This window comes from Pseudonaja textilis, chromosome 5 (genome assembly GCF_049901715.1).
Source record: "Pseudonaja textilis isolate UNSWEBS1 chromosome 5, rPseTex1.2, whole genome shotgun sequence".
Lineage (NCBI taxonomy): Eukaryota > Metazoa > Chordata > Lepidosauria > Squamata > Elapidae > Pseudonaja > Pseudonaja textilis.
The window spans coordinates 73,697,129-73,718,314 of NC_141994.1; the positions used below are offsets into that span (position 1 = coordinate 73,697,129).

Sequence of the window (21,186 nt, forward strand, 5' to 3'; positions counted from 1 at the left end):
CCATTGACTTTGCTTATCGCAAAAGGGGAATCCCGTGAGCCCCCCAGGAATGCCGCAACCGTCATAAATGTGAATCCGTTGCCGAGCATCTGAATTTTGATCGCAGGATCGTGGGAAATGCTGCAACAGTTGTGTGAATAACGGCCGTTAAGTCCCTTTTTTCCGTGCCTATCGTAACTTTTGAATGGTCCCTAAACGGAACTGTTGTCCGCCAAGGTCTACCTGTATCCCATTCTGGTTTGAGATATATTCTATATATCTGTAATGGCAAACCTGTGGCATGCAGCCATTTGTGCCAGCATGCGACCTGCAGGCAAACGTACCTCACTGCACATGTGCGCGCCTCACCGCTGATTTTCAGCCAGTTTGAGGCCTTTTTCCTCAGGACAAAGGCTTGAGGAAGGCTTCTGCAAGCTTTGCAGGCCGAAAACTAGGCCCGTTTCGTCACTTCCGATATTTTCGGAAAAAACAGGAAGTGACAAAACGGGCCTAGTTTTCGGCCTACAAAGCTTGCAGAAGCCTGCAGAAGCCTTCCTCAAGCTTTTGGGAGGCCGGAAAAGGCCTCAAACCGGCTGTGAGGTGCAATGCAGGTAAGGGGGCGGCAGCAGTGGTGGTTGGTGGGTGGGTGGTTGGATTGCATGCGCATGCGTAGGGGGTGCAGGGGACATCGCCTTCTGGGTGCTGGTCCATGAGCGTGACCATACAAGTGTGTGCACAATTTTTGGCACAGGAGCCCAAAAAAGTTAGCCACCACCGCTATATATCTTATATTTCAGTCAATTCTTTCTTGTGTGGGAGTTTGATAGGAATGACAACTGATCTTTCCAGGCCAGTCAGCAGCATATCGACAAAAGTCAGTATTTGGGGTATTTGGGTAGCAAAAGGACAATTAAGGACCCCTTTTTACACAACCACAAGGGGCAAAACCCCCATTGTCACCTGCTGGAAAAGGAACACACACACACACACACATACAAAAACGGTGCAGGGTTTTCCCTAATTTCCTGCCAAAAAGCAGGAAAATGGCCTGACCGGATTCCAGAGGGAGCCCAAGGCTGTTCTGCAGTATGTTGATACCACGTCTTACCGAAGGGGAAATCGAGGCCTGAAACCGGAAGGCGGTGACCGGGTCCTCGCCTTTACAACGCTAACAAGCAGGTGACCAAAAAAAAAAAACCAGTACAGGTAGTCCTCAACTTATGACTGCAATCGAGCCCAACATTCCTGTTGGCTAAGTGAGACATTCGATGAATGAGTTTTCCCCCATTTTACGAGCTTTCTTGCGAAGGTCGTTCGGCAAGTCTGCACGTCGTTAAGCGAATGCGGCCTCCCCGAGGGAATTTTTGCTTGTCAGAATGTCACCAAAAATATATATATATGGGATGCCGTAACCGTCCTAAATAGGAATCAATTGCCCAGCTGCAACGGTGGTTAAGCGTGAAAAACAGTAAAGTTCCTTTTTTTTACGGCAACTTCCAACGATCGCTAAATGGAATGGTTGTAAGTCGAGGACTACCTGTACAAATCATCTCAGCCACAGCAGCCTTTTTTTCCACTCATGATGTATTTATAGGTCTCCATAAATTAAATTAAAAAAAAAAAAAAAGCACAGAGTTTTAATAAATTCTCAAATCAAAATAGAAAATATATATATATATAACGGAGGGAGGGGAAAAGGCATCCGAAGATTCTTGGCGAGTAAGGCTGGAGAAGCGGGGATCTTTTTGGTGTCGGCCCGCTCCTCCGTGGCGTTCTCGGCGGGACCATAAATAAAAGAGGACGTGAGAACGACGGGGCGGGAGGGGGAGGGCAGAGGCGGCGACGGGGAGGGGGGGCGAGGATGATTCGTGTTCCAATTAGCGCGCCGGCCTGCGGGACGGGTCTCTTTTTTTGTTTGTTTGTTTGTTTCATTTCAAGCGTTCGACGAGTCCCTGCGTCAGTCCCAGGTGCAAAAGCTGCGATCGGCTGAGGTTGGCCAGGTGAGGGAAGAAAGCCAGCAGCTTCTCCCAACAGAGTTCTAGCAGGCTGGGCACCACGAGCCACATCTTGAAGAGAGAGCCAGTCCGTCTGTTCCGGTGGATGTCCACCACGCCTCCGTGGACGTACATGCAGCCTGCCTGCAGGAGCCAGGAGGGGGGAGAGAAACAACAGGTGCTGGCATTGCCTCGTGGGAAGCGGCTCAGCCCCCGGCCTGACCTTTCCTGGCAGCCTGGAGGTTCACGGCTGTCTCGTTGGCCGGGTTATCTGAAGGGACATCTACCTGACCCACCAGAATGGGGAGGCAGGGGGTGTGTGTGACTGGTCCCCTCTGTGGAGGAGGGTCATTTGGTGGGATCGAGATGAGGGGGGCCTTTTCTTTGGTGGCTCCCTCCCTCCCGCCGAATATCATCCCTGCGGAGATAAGCTCAGCTCCCACTTTTAATAGTTTTCCTGTCGGCTGCTGGCCCCCCCATCAGCCAAATCAGGAGGAGGAGGAGGAGGAGGAGGAGGAGGAGGAGGAGGAGGCGTGGGAGTCTGGGTCAGCATCCTGAGAGCTCCAAGGGGGAAGAGGAAATGGAGCTGGCACAGAGAGAGAGAGAGAGGGCAGAGCCTGAGCCGTCCGTCAGCCACTCCGATGGAGAGTCAACAGCCCCCCAGGTCCGGAGGTGGCTGATGAGGAAGAGGAGGAACAGCCGGATACAGTGCCTGACGTGTGGATGTGCAGAAGGCAGAGAGGAGAGGAGAGCAGTGGAAATCTATGGGCCGGCCCTCGGGACGGAAGAGCCACCGCTGCTAGCAAAGCCCCCATCCTAGCTCTGGCGATAAGAGGCGGGGGTGGGGGCAGAGATGAATAGGGGTGACAGACAACTATTCGTCTCCTGGACAGACGGACTTGTTAGCCTGCGTTGAGAGAGAAACTTTGTGCCGGGGCTGCCGGCACTCTTAATTAAAGGAATCTTTGAGTCCAAGTCAGAGGGTTTGTTGTGTTTGGGGAGCTGGCTCAGAATATTTCCAAAAACGCCCTACAGATCTGGTATGGCCAGAGGGGCTGGAGACCCCCAGGGGGATAGGGAGCCCATCATGGGGGTCACTTGGATTGCGGTCACTGGGGGGTGGGGGTGGGTGGGGCAACCTCTTACCGGAGTCACAGCAGCACAGTGGAAATAAACAGGCTCGGGCATCACCGCGGGGAGCTTCACCCACTGGAACGTCTGCAGGTTGAGTTTCCAGATATCGCCTAAAATCACCTCTCCGTTGTATCCGCCGCAGACAAAGACATCTGAGACAAGACGGAAGGAATTTCCCCGCCCCCCTCATCAACATATATGAATTAGGGAATGAGAAAGGAGTTTTCTGAAGGGCTTCTTTCATCGGGAAGAGGGGTTTCCCCAACTCTTGCGAGTTAAATTCCCCCGTCAGTATGCAATTTTAGCCCTGCCTTACGCATGAAAGCCAGCTGGGTGACTTTGCGCCAATCAGCAGGAGACGGGGAGTTCTAGTCCCACCTTAGGAATGAAAGCTATCCGGGTGGCTTTGGGCCAATCAGCAGGAGATGATGAGTTCTAGTCCCGCCTTAGGAATGAAAGCCATCCGGGTGGCTTTGGGCCAATCAGCAGGAGACGGTGAGTTCTAGTCCCGCCTTAGGAATGAAAGCCATCCGGTGGCTTTGGGCCAATCAGCAGGAGATGATGAGTTCTAGTCCCGCCTTAGGAATGAAAGCCAGCTGAGTACTTTGGGCCAATCAGCAGATGATGATGAGTTCTAGTCCCGCCTTAGGAATGAAAGCCAGCTGTGTGGCTTTGGGCCAATCACCAGGAGACGGTGAGTACTAGTCCCGCCTTAGGAATGAAAGCCAGCTGGGTACTTTGGGCCAATCACCAGGAGACGGGAGTTCTAGTCCCGCCTTAGGAATGAAAGCCAGCTGGGTACTTTGGGCCAATCACCAGGAGACGGGGAGTTCTAGTCCCGCCTTAGGAATGAAAGCCAGCTGGGTGACTTTGGGCCAATCACCAGGAGACAGAGAGTTCTAGTCCGCCTTAGGAATGAAAGCCAGCTGGGTGTCTTTGGGCTAATCACCAGGAGATGGGGAGTTCTAGTCCCGCCTTAGGAATGAAAGCTATCCGGGTGGCTTTGGGCCAATCAGCAGGAGATGATGAGTTCTAGTCCCGCCTTAGGAATGAAAGCCATCCGGGTGGCTTTGGGCCAATCAGCAGGAGATGATGAGTTCTAGTCCCGCCTTAGGAATGAAAGCTATCCGGGTGGCTTTGGGCCAATCAGCAGGAGACGGTGAGTTCTAGTCCCGCCTTAGGAATGAAAGCCATCCGGGTGGCTTTGGGCCAATCAGCAGGAGACGATGAGTTCTAGTCCCGCCTTAGGAATGAAAGCCAGCTGAGTACTTTGGGCCAATCAGCAGATGATGATGAGTTCTAGTCCCGCCTTAGGAATGAAAGCCAGCTGTGTGGCTTTGGGCCAATCACCAGGAGACGGTGAGTACTAGTCCCGCCTTAGGAATGAAAGCCAGCTGGGTACTTTGGGCCAATCACCAGGAGACGGGGAGTTCTAGTCCCGCCTTAGGAATGAAAGCCAGCTGGGTGGCTTTGGGCCAATCACCAGGAGACAGAGAGTTCTAGTCCCGCCTTAGGAATGAAAGCCAGCTGGGTGACTTTGGGCCAATCACCAGGAGACAGAGAGTTCTAGTCCCGCCTTAGGAATGAAAGCCAGCTGGGTGTCTTTGGGCTAATCACCAGGAGATGGGGAGTTCTAGTCCCAACTTAGCCACAAAGTTGGCTGGGTAACTTTAAGCCACTCCCTCTCTTTCAGCCCAACCCCAACTCACACGTCTATTTTGTGTGTGTGTGTGTGTGGAAAAGAGAGGGAAGGCGGATTAAATACATTTGCCGCCTTGAGTTATTTATTTAAAATAAATAAAAATAAACACGGGGTAAATAAATAATGAAAAACACAGAATGTTAACCTGTCAGAATCCCACCCATCCAAACAGGAAATTGTGTGGTTGTACCAGTTCCAAAGTTAAGCTATTTCTTACCATTTTTTATCTGTACACAGCTATGACATCTGCGAGCTGCAGGATAATCTGTGGGTCAAAAGGCTGGATGTGAGTTATTTAGTCTGTAAGATGCTTTTTTGGGGGGTTAGTGATCAGCCCCCATCTGAAGCATCTGCAAAACTGTACAGGAAGGGTGTCCAACCGGGGCAATTTTAATACTTATGGACTTCAATTCCCACAATTCCCCAGCCAGTATGGCTGGCTGGTGACCTCTAGGAATTGAACTCCATGGGTCTTAAGGCTGCCAAGGTTGGGTTCCCCTCTTGTACAGTTTTACAGTTTTCTTAGACCGCTGCTCTAGAATATCAGCTACTTTCCCTAAGTGGAAAGGTGAAGTGCTACGACAGAAAAGTTCCTATTTATCTAAAACACGATTTTTTAAAAAAGCCTTATGGTTTATCTGGGAAACTTAACCGATGCAGACAGCAAGAGGGCAAAAATTGGGATACAGAGCACAGACATGAGCTTGAAATATATGCAGAAATTACTCCAAATTAATGGCTAACCTAAATAAAGTCTATTTATGCAGCGGGTATTATTTTGGAAAGAGGGATAAGATTCTTAAGTATCAAATTATTAGAGAACAAAGTAATTGAAATAATTCATTTTTAATTCTGAATTGATAATTGGGGGAAAAAAAATCAAATTTTCACAAGAGGCTAGATCTACATTTTTAATAAAGCATTTTAGAACGATGTTAGAAAACGTTCTTTTTTTTTTTTAAATAAAGTGTTGTTTTATAATACAATAGAATGATAAGGCCAAAAGAGTTTGTTGTAGGTCCAGCTATTTTGCATACGTCATTTTCACAAATAAGATAAATTCATGAGTTCAGTTTCAATTTCTGATGGCTGCATAAATAGAATATTTATAGCCTTGGGTTGAACTGTGCGGTCCCTTGGTGTTCTCTGAGCTTGGTGGTTTTCTTGCAGACGTTTCACGACCCAACAAGGTAACATCATCAGTGCTTAGAAGAGAGTAAGATTTCCAGAAAGGAGGAGGAGGAGAACTGATGTTTCATGACCCAACTAGGTAACATCATCAATGGTACAAGGGGTGTTTGCTCTCTGTTTTTGTAGTCACTTGCATATAGAAAGCAAACCCCACTCCTCCCGTCTAGCACTGATGATGTTACCTAATTGGGTCACGAAACACCTGCAAGGAAGCCAACCAAGCTCAGCGAGCACCCAGGACCCCACAGCAACACGAATAAATGAAGGTTTTTGAAAACAAAATTAGAAGCGTCGATGGTTGCGAACGAGGCCTCCGCGGCACGATTTACGAGCCTTTCAACACATACTCGTCCTCCTTTGGGCTTCCATCCCTACCAACAAACACAGGTTGCAACACTCCCTACCTTTCTTCTTATGAGGCTTCGTGGCGATTTCTTCCCAGGTGTTGGTTTCCAGATTGTAGGCGTGAATCTTAAGCAAGAGGAGGGTGAAAAAAGCTCAAGTTACCATTTTTATAGAAAGCAAAGGCGGTCACGAAGCCCCGGTGAAGGCTCAGCCCTCAGGGCAAGCTGCCTCTTCTCTGACAGATGTCAAAGGTTTCAGGATCCAATCTGGGCAGACGGGGGACAATTTGCCTCAGCCAATTCGCCCTGGGACAACTCTGAACAATTCTGCTGAATTGTTTAAAATGGGAGTGGTGTAGTAGCCTGGAGGTGGTGCTCTCGCCTCCCAATCAGGAGGCTGTGAGTTCAATCCTAGGCAGAGGCAGATTATTTCTCTCTCTCTGGGCACAATGAGAATGTATCTGCCGGGGGGAAAAACTCCGCATTGGCGGCAAGAAGGGCATCCGGCCAGTAAACATTCAGTTCCATTCAGCTGCCCGGACTCCAGCCTGATGCGAAAGTTTATGGGTGACGTTAAACAATAAACTTGATTATTTCAAATAAGTGAAACATTATTTTAAGTTTTTCCCTTTCGCGTTTCATTCTGTCCCTCCTTTCTCACCCTTTAATGATTCGATTCCACCGTTTCTTTGATATTGGGGTAACTCTTGTCCCGCAGTGAGTTGGCCTTGACGAATTACCGTAGACCCCAATCTGGGCGGGCAACCAGTATCGCAGGTTTCGTCTTCCGAATTTTCGGACTCGTGCTGGGGGCCAACTTCAGGGAACTTCTGCCTAGTGCTGTGTGTGTTGTTGAGTGTGTGGTGTTTATATACGGCCTGTTGTATGTGGCTTTTTAAGAGGCTGCTTGGGGTGTCGTGCTGACGGACGGCTTTGAAGCCCGTTGGGTTGTCGTTTGCATCGGGCTGCAAAGCACCATCAGTCAAAGGAAGGTGTCCCAGGTGCTTTGAACACCTGTTTTGTCTCGACCACCAAGCTTGGTTTTTTTTTTTCTTCCCCCGTTAGCCTTCTTTCGGTCTACACGAACCCCTCTGACGGGGATCCTCTATTTACGACCGTTTGTTTAATGACCGTTCGAAGTTACGACGGCAGTGGAAAAACCTGATGTCAACTCATAAAACATCCCTAGGCCTGTTTTAGTAGTTGCCATAAAAAGGGGTGGGGGGAGGAAGGAAATCTGGAAGAGCCGTGCAGCAGTTTGGAAGCAAAGGTACATTCCAACTCTTATCTTTAAAAGATTATAGCTAAACAACCGGAGCTTTTGTCCGGGAATGTCTTTAATTGGAGAACATGAGGACACCCAGCCCGTAATTGGAGAACCTGATTGATGACACCCACGAAGGGGCTCAATTGGAGAATCTGATTGATGACACACCCAGGGGGGAGGGAGGAGACAGGGTCACAGGGGACTGTAAATGACGTAGGCCAGAGTTGGCTTCATACAGGGCAGGGCCGGTATGTCGCCTCTAATAAATCCTTTGAAGCTTTTTGAAGTTTGGCTCGAGGATCATGATTTGATTAGGGAGATGGCTGGAATCCTGACACTTGACTTAGGGCCACTTTTCACACGTTACCAGCATCCCCGTGGTCAGGTGATCAAAATTCAGACCCTTAGCAACTGATTCGTATTTATGATGCTGGCGGTGGTTTTTTTTGGGGGGGGGAGGGGCTATAGAAACCCAAATAAATAAATAAATATCAATAAAAGGCCTTAGAACAGGTCACCTTATCCAAGGAGTAAGCCGTCCAAGAGGTCCCGCCTCCCAAGATGTAAATTCTCTGCCCGTCGTGCGCGATTTCGTGCCTGTATCTGAAAGGACAGGGCCGGAGGTCATATTTAAAATTGTATAATATTAAAATTTTATAACGTTAAATAGATTTAATAAAGGAGAATATGTATAGCTCAGGATTGGCAGGTGGTGCCAGCTGTCCCCTTAACATTCGCTTGGTGCTTCGCTACCACGCAGTGACCGTCTGCCATGAACTCTGGGGAAGGTGTATGGGAAGAAGGGGAAACGCTTGTGGGGGAAGCGAAAGTAACTATCGTCATCTCCCTGAGATGCTGCCTCAAGGTCACCCAGTTGGGAGAGGAGAGGAGCTGCGTACCAACCTACATTTGAAGTGTCCGTCTTGAAAATGTCTTGCTTGAACCTGATTGGCCATCGTGTGTGTCGGTGGCGGGGGATGTCAGCGATGGGAGGTAGATAAGGGAGGGAAAAGTTGAGCTTAGGGATTTTGTCTGGTGATGCGTAGTTATGGGTGTGCTGTCAACTCATAAAACATTTTGTATACTTGTTTTATAGTTGACAACAGAAATAAGGGGACACGAGTTTCAAAGATCAGGCGGCAGTGTGGAATCGAAAGTACATTCCATACATATTTTCTTCAAAGACCGATTAGATGGCTGATGCTTCCGCCTTGAAAAAATTTAATTGGAGAGCATGATGACTCTTGGCTATGGAGGTTTTTTTGTTGGATGATACACCCAGAGGGGTGGGGGGAAAGGCAGGATCAAGGGTGACAATGAATTACCTATCTCAGAGTTGGCTACGCCCAGGTAAGTGCCGGACGTAGAATGTTACCTTCAAATAAATCCTCTTTAGTTTTGGGAGTGTGGCTCAAGGCTCATGATTTAATTGGAGTAACTGCCGGAACCCTGACACATGCGTTACACCAGGACACTTGATTTCTAATAAAATTATACCTTTCTCAACAAATGGAGCCAAGGATCGCTTCTATTTAGAGGTTTAAGTGCTGGCCAGGTCTGACAGGAGGAGTCCTTAGTGCTCTCATTAAATAGATTTGTATCGATCCTAAATAGAATCAACTCAGACTATTCTTTGGAGGGGCAGACACTGAAGCTGAAGCTAAGGGGAAGTGGAGACCCCTTGGAGAAGACCCTGATGTTGGGATAGGTGGGAAGTAGAAAGAGAAGAGGATGGCAGAAGTGGGTAAGATAGTGTCATCGACACAACGAACATGAATTTGGGGGAAAAAAACTCCAGGGGACAGTGGAGGATGAGGGGCCTGATATGCCATGGTCCCTGGAGTTGCAAAGAGTCAGACACAACTTAGCAATAGCTTATTATGCAGCTTCACCGTGCTCTGCAATCCTCTCTAAGCGGTTTACGAAGTCAGCGTCTTGTCCTCAATAATCCAGGCTCTCATTTTAAGGATGGAAGGCTGAGTCACCCTTGAGCCGGTCAGGATCTAACTCCTGGCAACGGGCAGAGTCAGCCTGCAATACAGGTAAGTCCTCGATTTACAACAGTTCATTTAAGGACCACTCGGTTACAACGGTCCTGAAAAAAGTAACTGACTTGTGACCTTCTGTCGAGCAAAGTCAATGGGAAGCCAGATTCACTTAACGACCGTATTACTAATTGAACAACTGCACTGATTCACTTGAAACAACCGTGACAAGAACGGTTGTAAAACGGGGCCGAATCCACTTAACAAATAGTTCACTTTTAGTCAACAGAAATTTGGGGCTCCATTGGGGTCGTAAGTTGAGGACTACCTGCGCTGCGTTCTTAACACCACAACACGCCAGCTCTTGCTTAGCAACTGAGCAACATCCTTGTTTTGAACATCCTTGTTTTGTAAGCCATATATGGTCCCTCGATAGTGAGATTGCAGACGTACAAATGTCATAAATAAAATGGACAAATGAATGGCATTGCTTGTGGTTTTGTTGAAAATATATCACTCCTTCAGCAGCTCACGATGAGGCGTTTTTTAAAGAAGGGCTGCCATGTTGGGTCTCCCAAGGAGCCCCCAGAGCATGGACTTTGGCTGACCTTTCCTCCGGCATGTCACAGTGCAGGCTGTTTGGCTTGAGCTGCGTCCATTCCCTGGTGTTGAGGTCCAGCTTATGCAAGTCGGTGCTGTAGATATAGCCAGTCGTTCCTCCAAACACGTACAAGGACCCGTTGATGATGGCCATAGCCTGACAGGGAGAAGAGAAAAGGCCACGTGAAAATATGTCAGTTAGAATTCTTTTATTGGCCAACTGTGATTGGAGACGCAAGGAATTTGTCTTGGTGCAAATGCTCTCAGTGTACATAAAAGATACATTGTCAAGTCAAGAATCATCAGGTACAACACTTAATAATAGTCATAGGGTACAATTAGAGTAGAGTAGAAGAGAATTCTTTATTGGCCAAGTGTGATTGGAGACACAAGGAATTTGTCTTGGTGCAAATGCTCTCAGTGTACATAAAAGAAAAAATGGATGGATTTAGGATGATGTAATGAATGTTATAATATAAATTAATTTAAAATTTTGAATATCTCATATAAAATGATGGAATAATAGTTATAGTTAAATAAATGATTAACGATAATAATGTATACGTATATACTAGATTGATAATATGAGAATTTATACAAACTGTGAGGACTATGGAGAGGATGCACAAAAGATTTGTAACCAATCAACACACTGTATGTATGTAATTGGAAGATTGTTTTATGTTTTGTTTGTGTATGTTTGTCTAAAATAAAAATTCATTAAAAAAGAAAAGAAAAAATACATTCATCAAGAATCATAAGGTACAACACTTAATGATAGTCATAGGGTACAATCAGCAATCAAATCATACTAGGAAACAGTCAATATAAATCGTGAGGATACAAGTGACAAAGTTACAGTCCTACAGTCACAAGTGGGAGGGGATGGGTGATCAGGAGTGATGAGAAGATTAATAGTCATAGTAGTGCAGACTTTGTAAATAGTTGGACGGTGTTGAGGGAATTATTTGTTTAGCAGAGTGATGGCGTTTGGGGAAAAACCTGTCCTTGTGTCTAGTTGTTCTGGTGTGCAGGAACATCTATCTAGAACATCTATCTAGAAAACCATAGCCTTGACTATACGTACTTTTGTTGGGAGGAGGATGTCTCTGCTTTTTAGTATGCTGTCTAGATTTACATCTAGATATGTCCCTTTGCCACAACAAGGCAGTAACCCATGAAGGGGCCCACCGCCTGTTCTGACCCAGGCTTTGTAAATCATAATTAAACTTGCGTTAAAAGCAAAACCTATTTGATTGCAACGCTGGGTATTGCTTTCATTTCCAGCCAGAGCTAATCTTAAACAGTTCCTCAAGATAAGCACACGCCTTTCAGTGCTGTGGAATGCTGCCCAAAACAGAAGTCTCCAATTAACTGTAAAAGAAACCAACCGAAGTACAAGAAAAAAACCAACTGAACTACACAGAGCTTCAAGGAGGACCCAGAACCGATCGAACTACTTTGCTTCCTGCAAAGGTTTCGTCATCATGGCCTGACTTTTATCCCTTATGGGAGGGGCAATCGCCTTCCAGCCTTACTCCCGAGTCGCCCCTTTTGTCTCAGCTGCTCTTGCCTTCCAGCAGCTCTGCGCACACGCGCACTGGGAACAGGCTCCCCGGGTCCTCTTCCTCACTGCTGCCAGACTCCAAAGGCTCCAGAGGCAGCACCCCACTCCCAGATGGTCCTGGCCCCCTCTCTGCATCGGACGCAGGACCCTCGTCCGAGTCCTCTCCAGACTCCTGAACTGGTCCCCGTTCTTCCCCACTGTCCGATTCTGCTGCCAACTGCACCGGCTGCCGGCAAACCACAACACTGCCTTAAGAAAGTTCAAAGCATTCTCAAAGATCCATCTCATCCTGGGCACCTTTTTTTTTTTTTTTTGAACTATTACCATCTGGCACACGGTACAGGAGAATAATAAAAACAAGGACAAACAGGCTGAAAAACAGCTTCTACCCCAGGGCAGGAGCTCTGTTGAATTCTCCTGTAGAGTGCAATATTAATGCAAAATCAGTAGTTTTCAATTCAATTGTATAGAATGTGAAGGATGTGTGTTTGTGTTTTATTCGTACAGTCATAATGTGCCCTGAAGATGGCATTTCACTTCGTCATACGGGGCGCAAGGACGATAAAAGCACACTAAACTTTAGGGGAAGGTGCAGCGGTTTTCTTGAGCCAGCCCATGGCTGCCTTTTACCTGCCCGTAGATGCGGTTCGGCTTCTTCCCCCGGCAATTGAAGAGGGCCCACCGCTTATACCTCACGTTGCAGACGTGAACGTCGTTGCCGTTGCTCTCTCCAAAGGGGATGCCGGTACCGCCAAAGACCAAGAGGTTATTGCCGTGCAGCACGACTGCGGAAAGACAACACAGAATGGGGGGTTTGGTGAATGAGGGGGGCAAAATGGATCCACGGCAAACATAGGCCGAGCTGCAAAAAGCAGGGTTAGTCCTCGGCTTACGAGCCCCAACTGGGCCAAACATTTCCATTGCTAAGCGAAACACGGGCGGAGTGCCCCACTTGAAGACCATTCTTGCCATGGCTGTTAAACGAATCTGGCTTCCCCCTTGACTTTGCTTGCCGGAAGGCGGCAAAAGGAGGATCCCTTCTCTTCTTGATTATTGCAATGCGCTCTACGTGGGGCTGCCCTTGAAGAGCATCCGGAAACTCCAGTGAGTACAAATGCGGCGGCCCGCATGGTTTTGTGCAGACCACGGTGTACACATGTGTCACCTCTCCTGGGGGAGCTGCATTGGTTGCCGATTCGCTTCCGGGGGCAAGTCAAGGTGCTGGTTATCCCCTTTGAAGCCCTCCATGGCTTGGGCCTCAGGTGATCTGAAGGACAACTGTCTCTTGCCGGTCACATCTACCCGACCCACCAGAGCAGGGAGGCAAGGAATGCTGTGGGTCCCACCCCTGAGGGAGATACACCTGGTGGGACCCAGAGGAAGGGCCTTCTCCGTGGTGGCTCCCTCTCTCTGGAAAACCATTCCCCCACCAGAGATTAGACTGGCCCCCACTCTGATTCTCTTATGAAAGGCCCTGAGGAAGACCTGGTTCTGTCAGCGGGCCTGGGGAACCCAGAGCAGGATGGAGCCCATCAAATGGCTCAGGAGATCTGCTGTCGGCGGAGGTGAGACTTGGGGGAGGGGGGGTATTATTTATTTTCCAGATTTCGTTCTATTGTACTTTATTAATTTATTTGCTTTGATTCTTTTTTCTTAGTTTTTAATTTTTAATTTTTTTGTTTTCAATATGGCTTTACGTTCTGTAAGCCGCCTTGAATCACCATGGCTGAGTAGGCGGCAAATTAAATTAATTAAATTAAATAAGATAATTAACTTAAATTAACTTAAATTAAAAATAAATTTATAATAAAATAAAATAAATAGCGTGACCCCAGAGCACTGCAGCTGCCATAAATATGAGTCAGTTGCCAAGTGCCTGAATTTTGATCACGTGACCCTGAGGGTGCTACAATTGTCATAAATGTGAAGAACAGTCCTAAGTCCCTTTTTTTCAGTGCAGCTGCGAACAGCCACCAAACGAATTGTTGTAAGTCAAGGACTACCTGTAATCATGCATAGAGAAGTTGTAACAACAAGCCTCGCATAGCAACGTGTTATTCTAATACGCTTTTCGCACAGTGAAACATGCTGGGTGTTTATGTTTAATTTAACTAACTTATTCAATTCCGGCACCAGCCGTCGCCAAATTGTACGCTGTGGGCAGCCTACAATAAAACCAAACACAGCGGGAAAACACAATGTAATGAAATTATTTTAAAAGGGTAAGAAAAGAGGAACACAAGAACAAAACAAGCAAGAATCACTGGCTCACTTTATTCTGGTGTTTCCTTTCTTATGTCAACTCATAAACCATTCCTAGGCCTGTTCTAGTAACGGCCATAAAAAACAAAGAGAGTGGGAGACGAAGGAAATCTGAAAGATTTAGTACCGCAGTTTGGAAGCGGAAGTACATTCCAACTCTTTATCTTTAAAAGTTTGTAACTAAACTACCGGAGCTTTTGCCCGTGAATGTATTTAATTGGAGAATCTGATTGATGGCACACCCAGGCAGGAGGGTGGGGGGGAAACTGGGTCACAGGGGACTGTAAATGACGTAGGCCAGGATTGGCTTCATAAAGGGGAATGCCAGTATGTCGCCTCTAATGAATCCTTTGGAGTTTTTTGAAGTTTGGCTCGAGAATCATGATTTAATTGGGCAATTGCTGGAATCCTGACATCTTAATTTTTTAAGCTAATTCCATTGTGTTGTGCTTTCCCGTTGCGTTTGGCCTTATCCTTCCCCTTTTAAAATAATGTTAAGGTCAATTTTGAGCTATCCATCTTTCAACTGCTCGCACTTACGCGACATGGATGCCAACTCGCGAGGCATGTAGCCCTCAGTGCCCATCTGATGCCAGGTGCCAGTAGCAAAGTTGTATCGCCAGAGCTCCCGGAACAGCGGGTAATCTTCGTTCTCCGGCCCTCCAGATTCATCGTAGTCAGGATTGTACCCTCCAAAGACGTAGAGGTTGGCATTGTCTGCCACGCAGCGGTGGCCGCTTCGGGCTGGCGGCACTCGGTGGCCTAAAGCGGAATAAAGACCTTCTTGTCATTCAGAGAAGAGACAAAGTCACTGGGGCAAAACTGGGGGAATGCCGAAAATGGGGCGCTAAGGCTGTGGGGCAAACGTCACAATGGATAACACCTCAGCGTCCTCCAACAAAGTACACGCGAGAGCCAGTTTAGTGTAGTGGTTAAAGTGCTGGCCTAGAGACTGGGAGTTCTAGTCCTGCCTTAGTCATGAAAGCCAGCTGGGGGACTTTGGGCTAATCACCAGGAGACGGTGAGCTCTAGTTGCACCTTAGCCAAGAAAGCTAGCTGGATGACTATTTGGGGCCAATCACCAGGACACTGGGAGTTCTAGTCCCATCTTAGCCATGAAAGCTGACTGGGTGACTTTGGGCCAGTCACTAGAAGATGTTGAGTTCTAGTGGGCCAAACACCAGGAGAATGTGAGTTCTAGTTCTGCCTTGGGCAGGAAAGCCAGGTGGGTGACTTTGGGCCAGTCACTAGAAGATGTTGAGTTCTAGTGGGCCAAACACCAGGAGAATGTGAGTTCTAGTTCTGCCTTGGGCAGGAAAGCCAGGTGGGTGACTTTGGGCCGGTCACTAGAAGATGTTGAGTTCTAGTGGGCCAAACACCAGGAGAATGTGAGTTCTAGTTCCGCCTTGGGCAGGAAAGCCAGGTGGGTGACTTTGGGCCAATCCCCCCACAGTTCTAGTCCTGCCTTAGACATGAAACGTAGAAGGGTAACTGTGACTGGAAGGAGTGTTAGATATGTTTGGTGCCTTGTTATTGATAAAAAATAAAAGCCAGGATATTAAATCGATCAATAGCATATGTAACGCTGCATCAGAAAGCATCTCTGGAGAATTTTAACTGATTCCTAGCTGGGATAGCAAGGATAGCAAGAGGAATGGTACAATGCCAGGAACACAGCTGGTATTGACCTGCTAGTGATGAATTACTTGGAACTTCTTCCTCAAAGTAGCAAAAAGTTCTCCTCATAGCAACCACAGAGCTGAACCTTGTATTACTAAAGGTTTATTTAGGGCTATCACAGCACTTCAACCACCAAAGAAGGCACTAAAATATAACTTCTCTACAATTCAGCACCTTGGAGAATCAAAGCTTTCCTCCAGAACTGCTAGAATTCAGGCACCTGTACATTTCGTTAGACTTTTGGGAATGTTATCTACACAATGGGCAACTCCACCATTTATAATAGTTTGGTATTTTCGGTACCAAACGGGAAAAATGCTTCTGTTAAGGGCAACAGCATTGCCTGGGTTTGAACCAGTGCAAAACACTTTCTTTTCTTTTCTTTTTGGGGGCGGGGGAATTGTAGCAGCTGGGTGACTTTGGGCTAGTCCTTCTCTCTCAGCCCAGCCTACCTCCCAGGATTGTTGTATTGGAGAAAATATGGGGAGGGAGGAGTCTGAGGTGTGTTCGCAGCTTTGAGTTGTTTAGGAGAATACAACAAAGGTGAGACATAAACGAGACATAAACGACATAAAATAAAAAAACATCATATTCTTCAACTATTTTAATGCCGGTGAAGTGCGTTAGACAAAACGCAATGTCTGCGACAAAAAATCTAACTGAACGTTTAGCCAAATGTCCCAAATTTTCTCCTCATCCCCTTCAACCTGACAGCAATGATGCTCGCACAACACACCAAACAACTGAGATGCCCATCATGTCCCAGTACAGCCGGGAAACTTCCTGTGGCCCTTTTCCAAATTCCTTGTAGCCGGCACTAACCAAAACTGCTGAATAAGAACAGCATGACTTCCTATTACGGTACTTTCACGTGGTTAGTAAATCACAAAAGATGCAAAAAACCCCACAATCTTCTTCCCGTTGGTTTCCGCCAGGAAACTCCACATTGTCTCCCTGCCATTGATAGGGAAGTGAGGCCCCCCTTGCCTTCTTTTAGGCCTGCTTTCAAGGTCTATCTTCATCTACGCCGGAGGGCAAGGGTCTTCAAACTTTTAACAGATTAACAGAATTGGAAGGGACCTTGGAGGTCATCCAGTCCAACCCCAGGCCCAAGCAGGAGACCCTACACCGTTTCTGACAGGTGCCTTGGCACGTTTTAAGGCTTTGCGGACTTCCAACTCCCAGAATTCCCGAGCTAACATGACTGGAGGAAGTCCACAAGTCTGAAAGCTGTCAAGTTTGAAGATCCCAGCTCTAGGATTTAGAAGGGAAGGTTTGTAGCTCAGGATTGAGCGGTGGAGTCCTTGGTGGCTTCCTTGCAGATGTTTCATGACCCAACTAGGCGACATTATTAGGGAGTGGAAGTTGTAGAGAGGAGAGGGAGGGGGAGGAAGGGAAAGAAGGAAAAGGAATGAAGATGGAGGAGGAGAAGGACTGGTGGGGGGTCCTCGGTGCTGACTTGGGTTGCTTTCTTGCAGACATTTCATGACCCAGCTAGGGAATATCATCAGTGTTACAAGGGAGTGGGGTTGAGGAGGAAGAGGAGGACTGTGGGGCCCTTGTAGCTCTCTGAGCTTGGTCTTTTTCTTGAAGTTTAATAACCCAACTAGATAACACCACCAGTTGTGGAAAGGAATGTGGTTTGTGGAGTGGGGGGAGGAAAACTGTGAGATCCTTGGTGCTCTCTGAGCTTGGTTGTGTTCCTGCAGACATTTCATGACCTATGTAGGTAACCTCATCAGGGGGGGGGGCGTTACTTTTGGTTACAAGTGGTTTGCCCCGTCAGTATTTGGTGGAAGTGGCCTTGCAGGTTCCTTGATTAGGAAGTTCCTTGATTGCTTACTCTTTGTCTGCACTGGTAGCTCCTTGACGGGTATAAACAGAGAGGCAACCTCACTCCTTTCCAACACTGATGATGCTACCTAGCTGGGTTATGAAAATCTGCAAGAAAAAAAACCTTCAGAGGGCAGCAAAGACCCGATCATCATCGTCCTCTGTAGAGTTGTAATTGCAGGAATGTCATTATCTTGATGGCAAACCTCAGGTAATGAAGGTTCCAAAGCAAATACAACTCAGGCAAACAAAGTCACTAATGTAAAGGAGGATGAGAGAGAGGAAGTAAACATGTGTTAGACTTTAACTAGAGATAATTGTGTTAATTACTATTATGCTAAACAGTAATGAAAGTTAAGCAGTAACCAAAGTTAACCAATGTTGGAGGATTACTGAAAATGTGTATAAATGCAAGACTAGACTCCAGTAAAGTCATCATGATAATCAAATACCTCGACTGCCTCATCATTACAACAGTCCTCCTCCTCCTCTCCTCTGGAAACGCAATTCCCTTCAAGCAATGATGATGTTACCTAGCTGGATTATGAAACAGCTGCAGGAAAACCACCCAGCTCAGAGAGGCATCAGGGACATCACAGTCCTCCTCCATCACTCCTCCCTCTCCCTTTCTCCTTTTCTTTCTCTTTCCCTTCCTCCGTCACTCTTCCTCCTTCCCCTTCTCCTCTTGTTCTTTCCCTCCTTCTCCTCCTCTTCTTTTTCCTCCTCTCCATAAACCCCTCTCTCATGTAGCACTGAGGATGTTATCTAGTTGGCTCATGAAAGGTCTGCAACAAAACCATCAGGCTCAGAGAGCACCAAGGACCCCACCGTTTTAATTGTCCTTCTTCCCCTCCTATCCACAAACCCCCATTCCTTCCAGCACTGATGATGTTCCCTAGTTGGGTCAAGAAACATCTGTAAGAAAACCCAGAGAGCACCCAGGACCCCCAACAGCCCTTCCTTCCTTCTCTTCCCTTCACTCCTTCTCCTTTCTCTTCCTCTTCCTCCTCTCTGCAAAGTCCCTCCCTTCTAGGTCTGATTATGTTACCTAGTTGGCAAGGAAGCCACCAAGCTCAGAGAGCACCCAGGACCCCGCATTTCCTCCTCCTCCTTCCCTTTCATTCCTTCTTCTCCTTCTGCAATCCTCTCTCCCTTCTAGAACTGATAATGTTACCTAGTTGGGTCATGAAATGTCTGCCAGGAAATAACCAGGCTCAGAGAGCACCAAGGGCTCTGCAGTCTCTTCCTCCCTTCCTCCCCCTTGCAAACCTCACTCCCTTCTAGCACTGATGATGTCCCCTAGTTGGGTCATGAAACGTCTGCAAGAAAACATTCAAGCTCAGACAGCACCATGGACCTCAAAGAAGCAGTCCTCCTCCTCCTCCTCCTCCCTCCCAGCACTGATGATGTTCCCTTGTTGGGACACGAAACATCTGCAAGGAAACCACCAAGCTCAGAGAGCACCAAGGACCTCCTCACACTTCCTTCTCCTCCTTCTGCAAACCCCACTCCCTTCTAACACAGATGATGTTCCCTAGCTGGGTCACGAAACGTCTGCAAGAAAATAACCCAGCTCAGAGAGCACCAAGGACCCCCACAGTCCCCCTCCTCTTCCTCCTCTCCATAAACCCCACTCCCTCCTAGCCCTGAAGATGTTACCTCCTTGGGTAACCTCTGCAAGAGAACAAGCCAAGTTCAGAGAGCATCAAGGGCCCCACAGTCCTCCTCCTCCTCCTCCCTTCTAGCACTGATGATGTTCCCTAGTTGGGTCACGAAACGTCTGCAGGAAAACCACCAAGTTGAGAGAGCACCAGGGACCCCCCAGCCCTCCCACTTCCTCCTCCCCTTCTTCTCCTCCATTCAACAAGCCACCCTCCTTACTAGCCCTGATGATGTTCCCTAGTTGGGTCACCAAATGCCTGCCAAAAAAAAAAAAAACAACCCTCCCACCAAGCTCAGAGGCCACCAAGGATCTCTTTCCCCCACCCCGTCCAGGGCTTTCCTGGTGGCCCCCCATCCAGCTCCTGACCCTAAAAAGGACTCCCCTTCTGGAGAACCATCCCACCCACCAAGGCCTGCAGTCCCAACTCTGCCCCACTCCACCCAAAAAACCCTTTGAAAGCCGCTCGCCCTGTCCCTCCTCAAGGGGGCACCCTTCCCAGGTAAAGTGCCCCGGGGCAAGGAAGCTCCACTCTCCGTCCCAGGAGGGAGGGGCGGCCTTCGCGGGGCCCCAATGGAGGACGGAGGCCGAAGGAGAGCCGGATATCCCGCTACCCGAGAAGGGTGTGTGTGTGTGGACTCTAGGCCGGTTACGCCAGCCCGGCCTACCTCGCAGGAGTGTTGTGCGAGGCCTAGGAAGAAAAGAAGCCAAGGGCCTGGGCCTTCCTTTGCCTTACCGGCGCGTCCCGGGCCGGGCGGGAGACGGACGAAGCGGTTGAGGAGACCCCGGAGGGGGCCTGAGCGGCCGGCCCGTCGCCACTGCCCCCTCTTCGCTGCCCGTTGCCGTCCCAGCCCTCTCCGTCGGCCGCAGACATGCTCCCCACCGGACCGGACCGGGCCTCTGCCTCACCCCGCGTGCCCTCAACGGCCGAGCGGCAGAGCCCCCACCCCCCCTTCAGCCGCCTCAAGGCACCGAGACGAGCGGCGTTTCCCCTCGCGGGCCAATCCGCTTCGTCCTAACTCCGCAGAAGCCAATAGGAGGCGCGCTTGTTGCGAGGCGCCGAAGGGGGGAAGGGCCGGATGACCATGGAGAAGCCGTCGGTCGAGCCGGCCGCCCGGCGGAACCCACGTGACCCGTTCAGGCGAGGCGGACGGCCGATCTCTCCCTTCGCTTTGCACGAAGGGCAGGCAGAAGCAATCGAAAGCCAGAGAAAGGCTTCTCTTGTCTCTCCCGCGCGACCCCTTCGCAAGTGCTGCTGGGGGCTGTAGTTCAATTGTAGGCAATTTCCAATAGGCCGCACTGATAGCCAGTCGGCCACACCTCTGAAATTATCGGGCAATGGATTGCATTTCAGATTTTTGAAGCCTTGCTTCTGTCTTGTCTTCCATAGGCAGTGGCTGGGGATGATGGGAATGATGATAGTAGTGTTCCAGTACTTGAGAGGCTGCCACAAAATGCAGTGTGTGAATCCAGACAACAGATAATTAAGAGTTGGAAGGGACCTTGGAGGTCATCTAGTCCATGCAGGAGAGCCTACACCATTTCTGACAAATGAGAATCCAATCTCTTCTTGAAAGTCTCAAGGGATGAAGCTCCGACAACTTCGGAGGGCAACATCTATTCCAAGGGGTTGATTGTTCTCACTGTCAGAAAGTTTCTCCTTATTTCCGGGTTGAAACTCTCCTTGTTCAGTTTCCATCCATTGTCCCTTGTCTGGCCTTCAGGTGCTTTGGAGAATAGCTTGACCCCCTCCTCCTCTCTGTGGCAGCCCCTCAAATATTGGAAGACCGCTATCCTGTCTCCCCTGGTCCATTTCTCCATTAAAATCAGATTAAAGTCAGATTAACAGAGGCGGAAGGGACCTTGTAGGACATCTAGTCCAACCTCTCCCCGCCACTAAAGCAGAAGACCCTACACCATTTCTGACAGATGGCAGTCCAATATCACCTTGAAAGCCTCCAGCTTGGAAAATAGCTTGACCCCCTTCC

At 48.4% G+C, this 21,186-nt stretch overlaps 1 protein-coding gene across 1 annotated transcript; it reads right to left on the bottom strand.

The window, feature by feature from the left end:
- Positions 1–1,601: 1,601 nt before the first annotated feature.
- KLHDC10 (kelch domain containing 10) lies at positions 1,602–20,198 on the bottom strand. Its single transcript, XM_087935371.1, is given in 10 exon segments — positions 1,602–2,117; positions 3,120–3,259; positions 5,027–5,074; positions 6,405–6,471; positions 8,130–8,214; positions 10,205–10,353; positions 12,394–12,548; positions 14,566–14,787; positions 19,935–19,985; positions 19,988–20,198. Coding segments are annotated over 10 exon segments (1,212 nt in total). The 5' UTR covers positions 20,073–20,198; the 3' UTR covers positions 1,602–1,907.
- Positions 20,199–21,186: the final 988 nt, after the last annotated feature.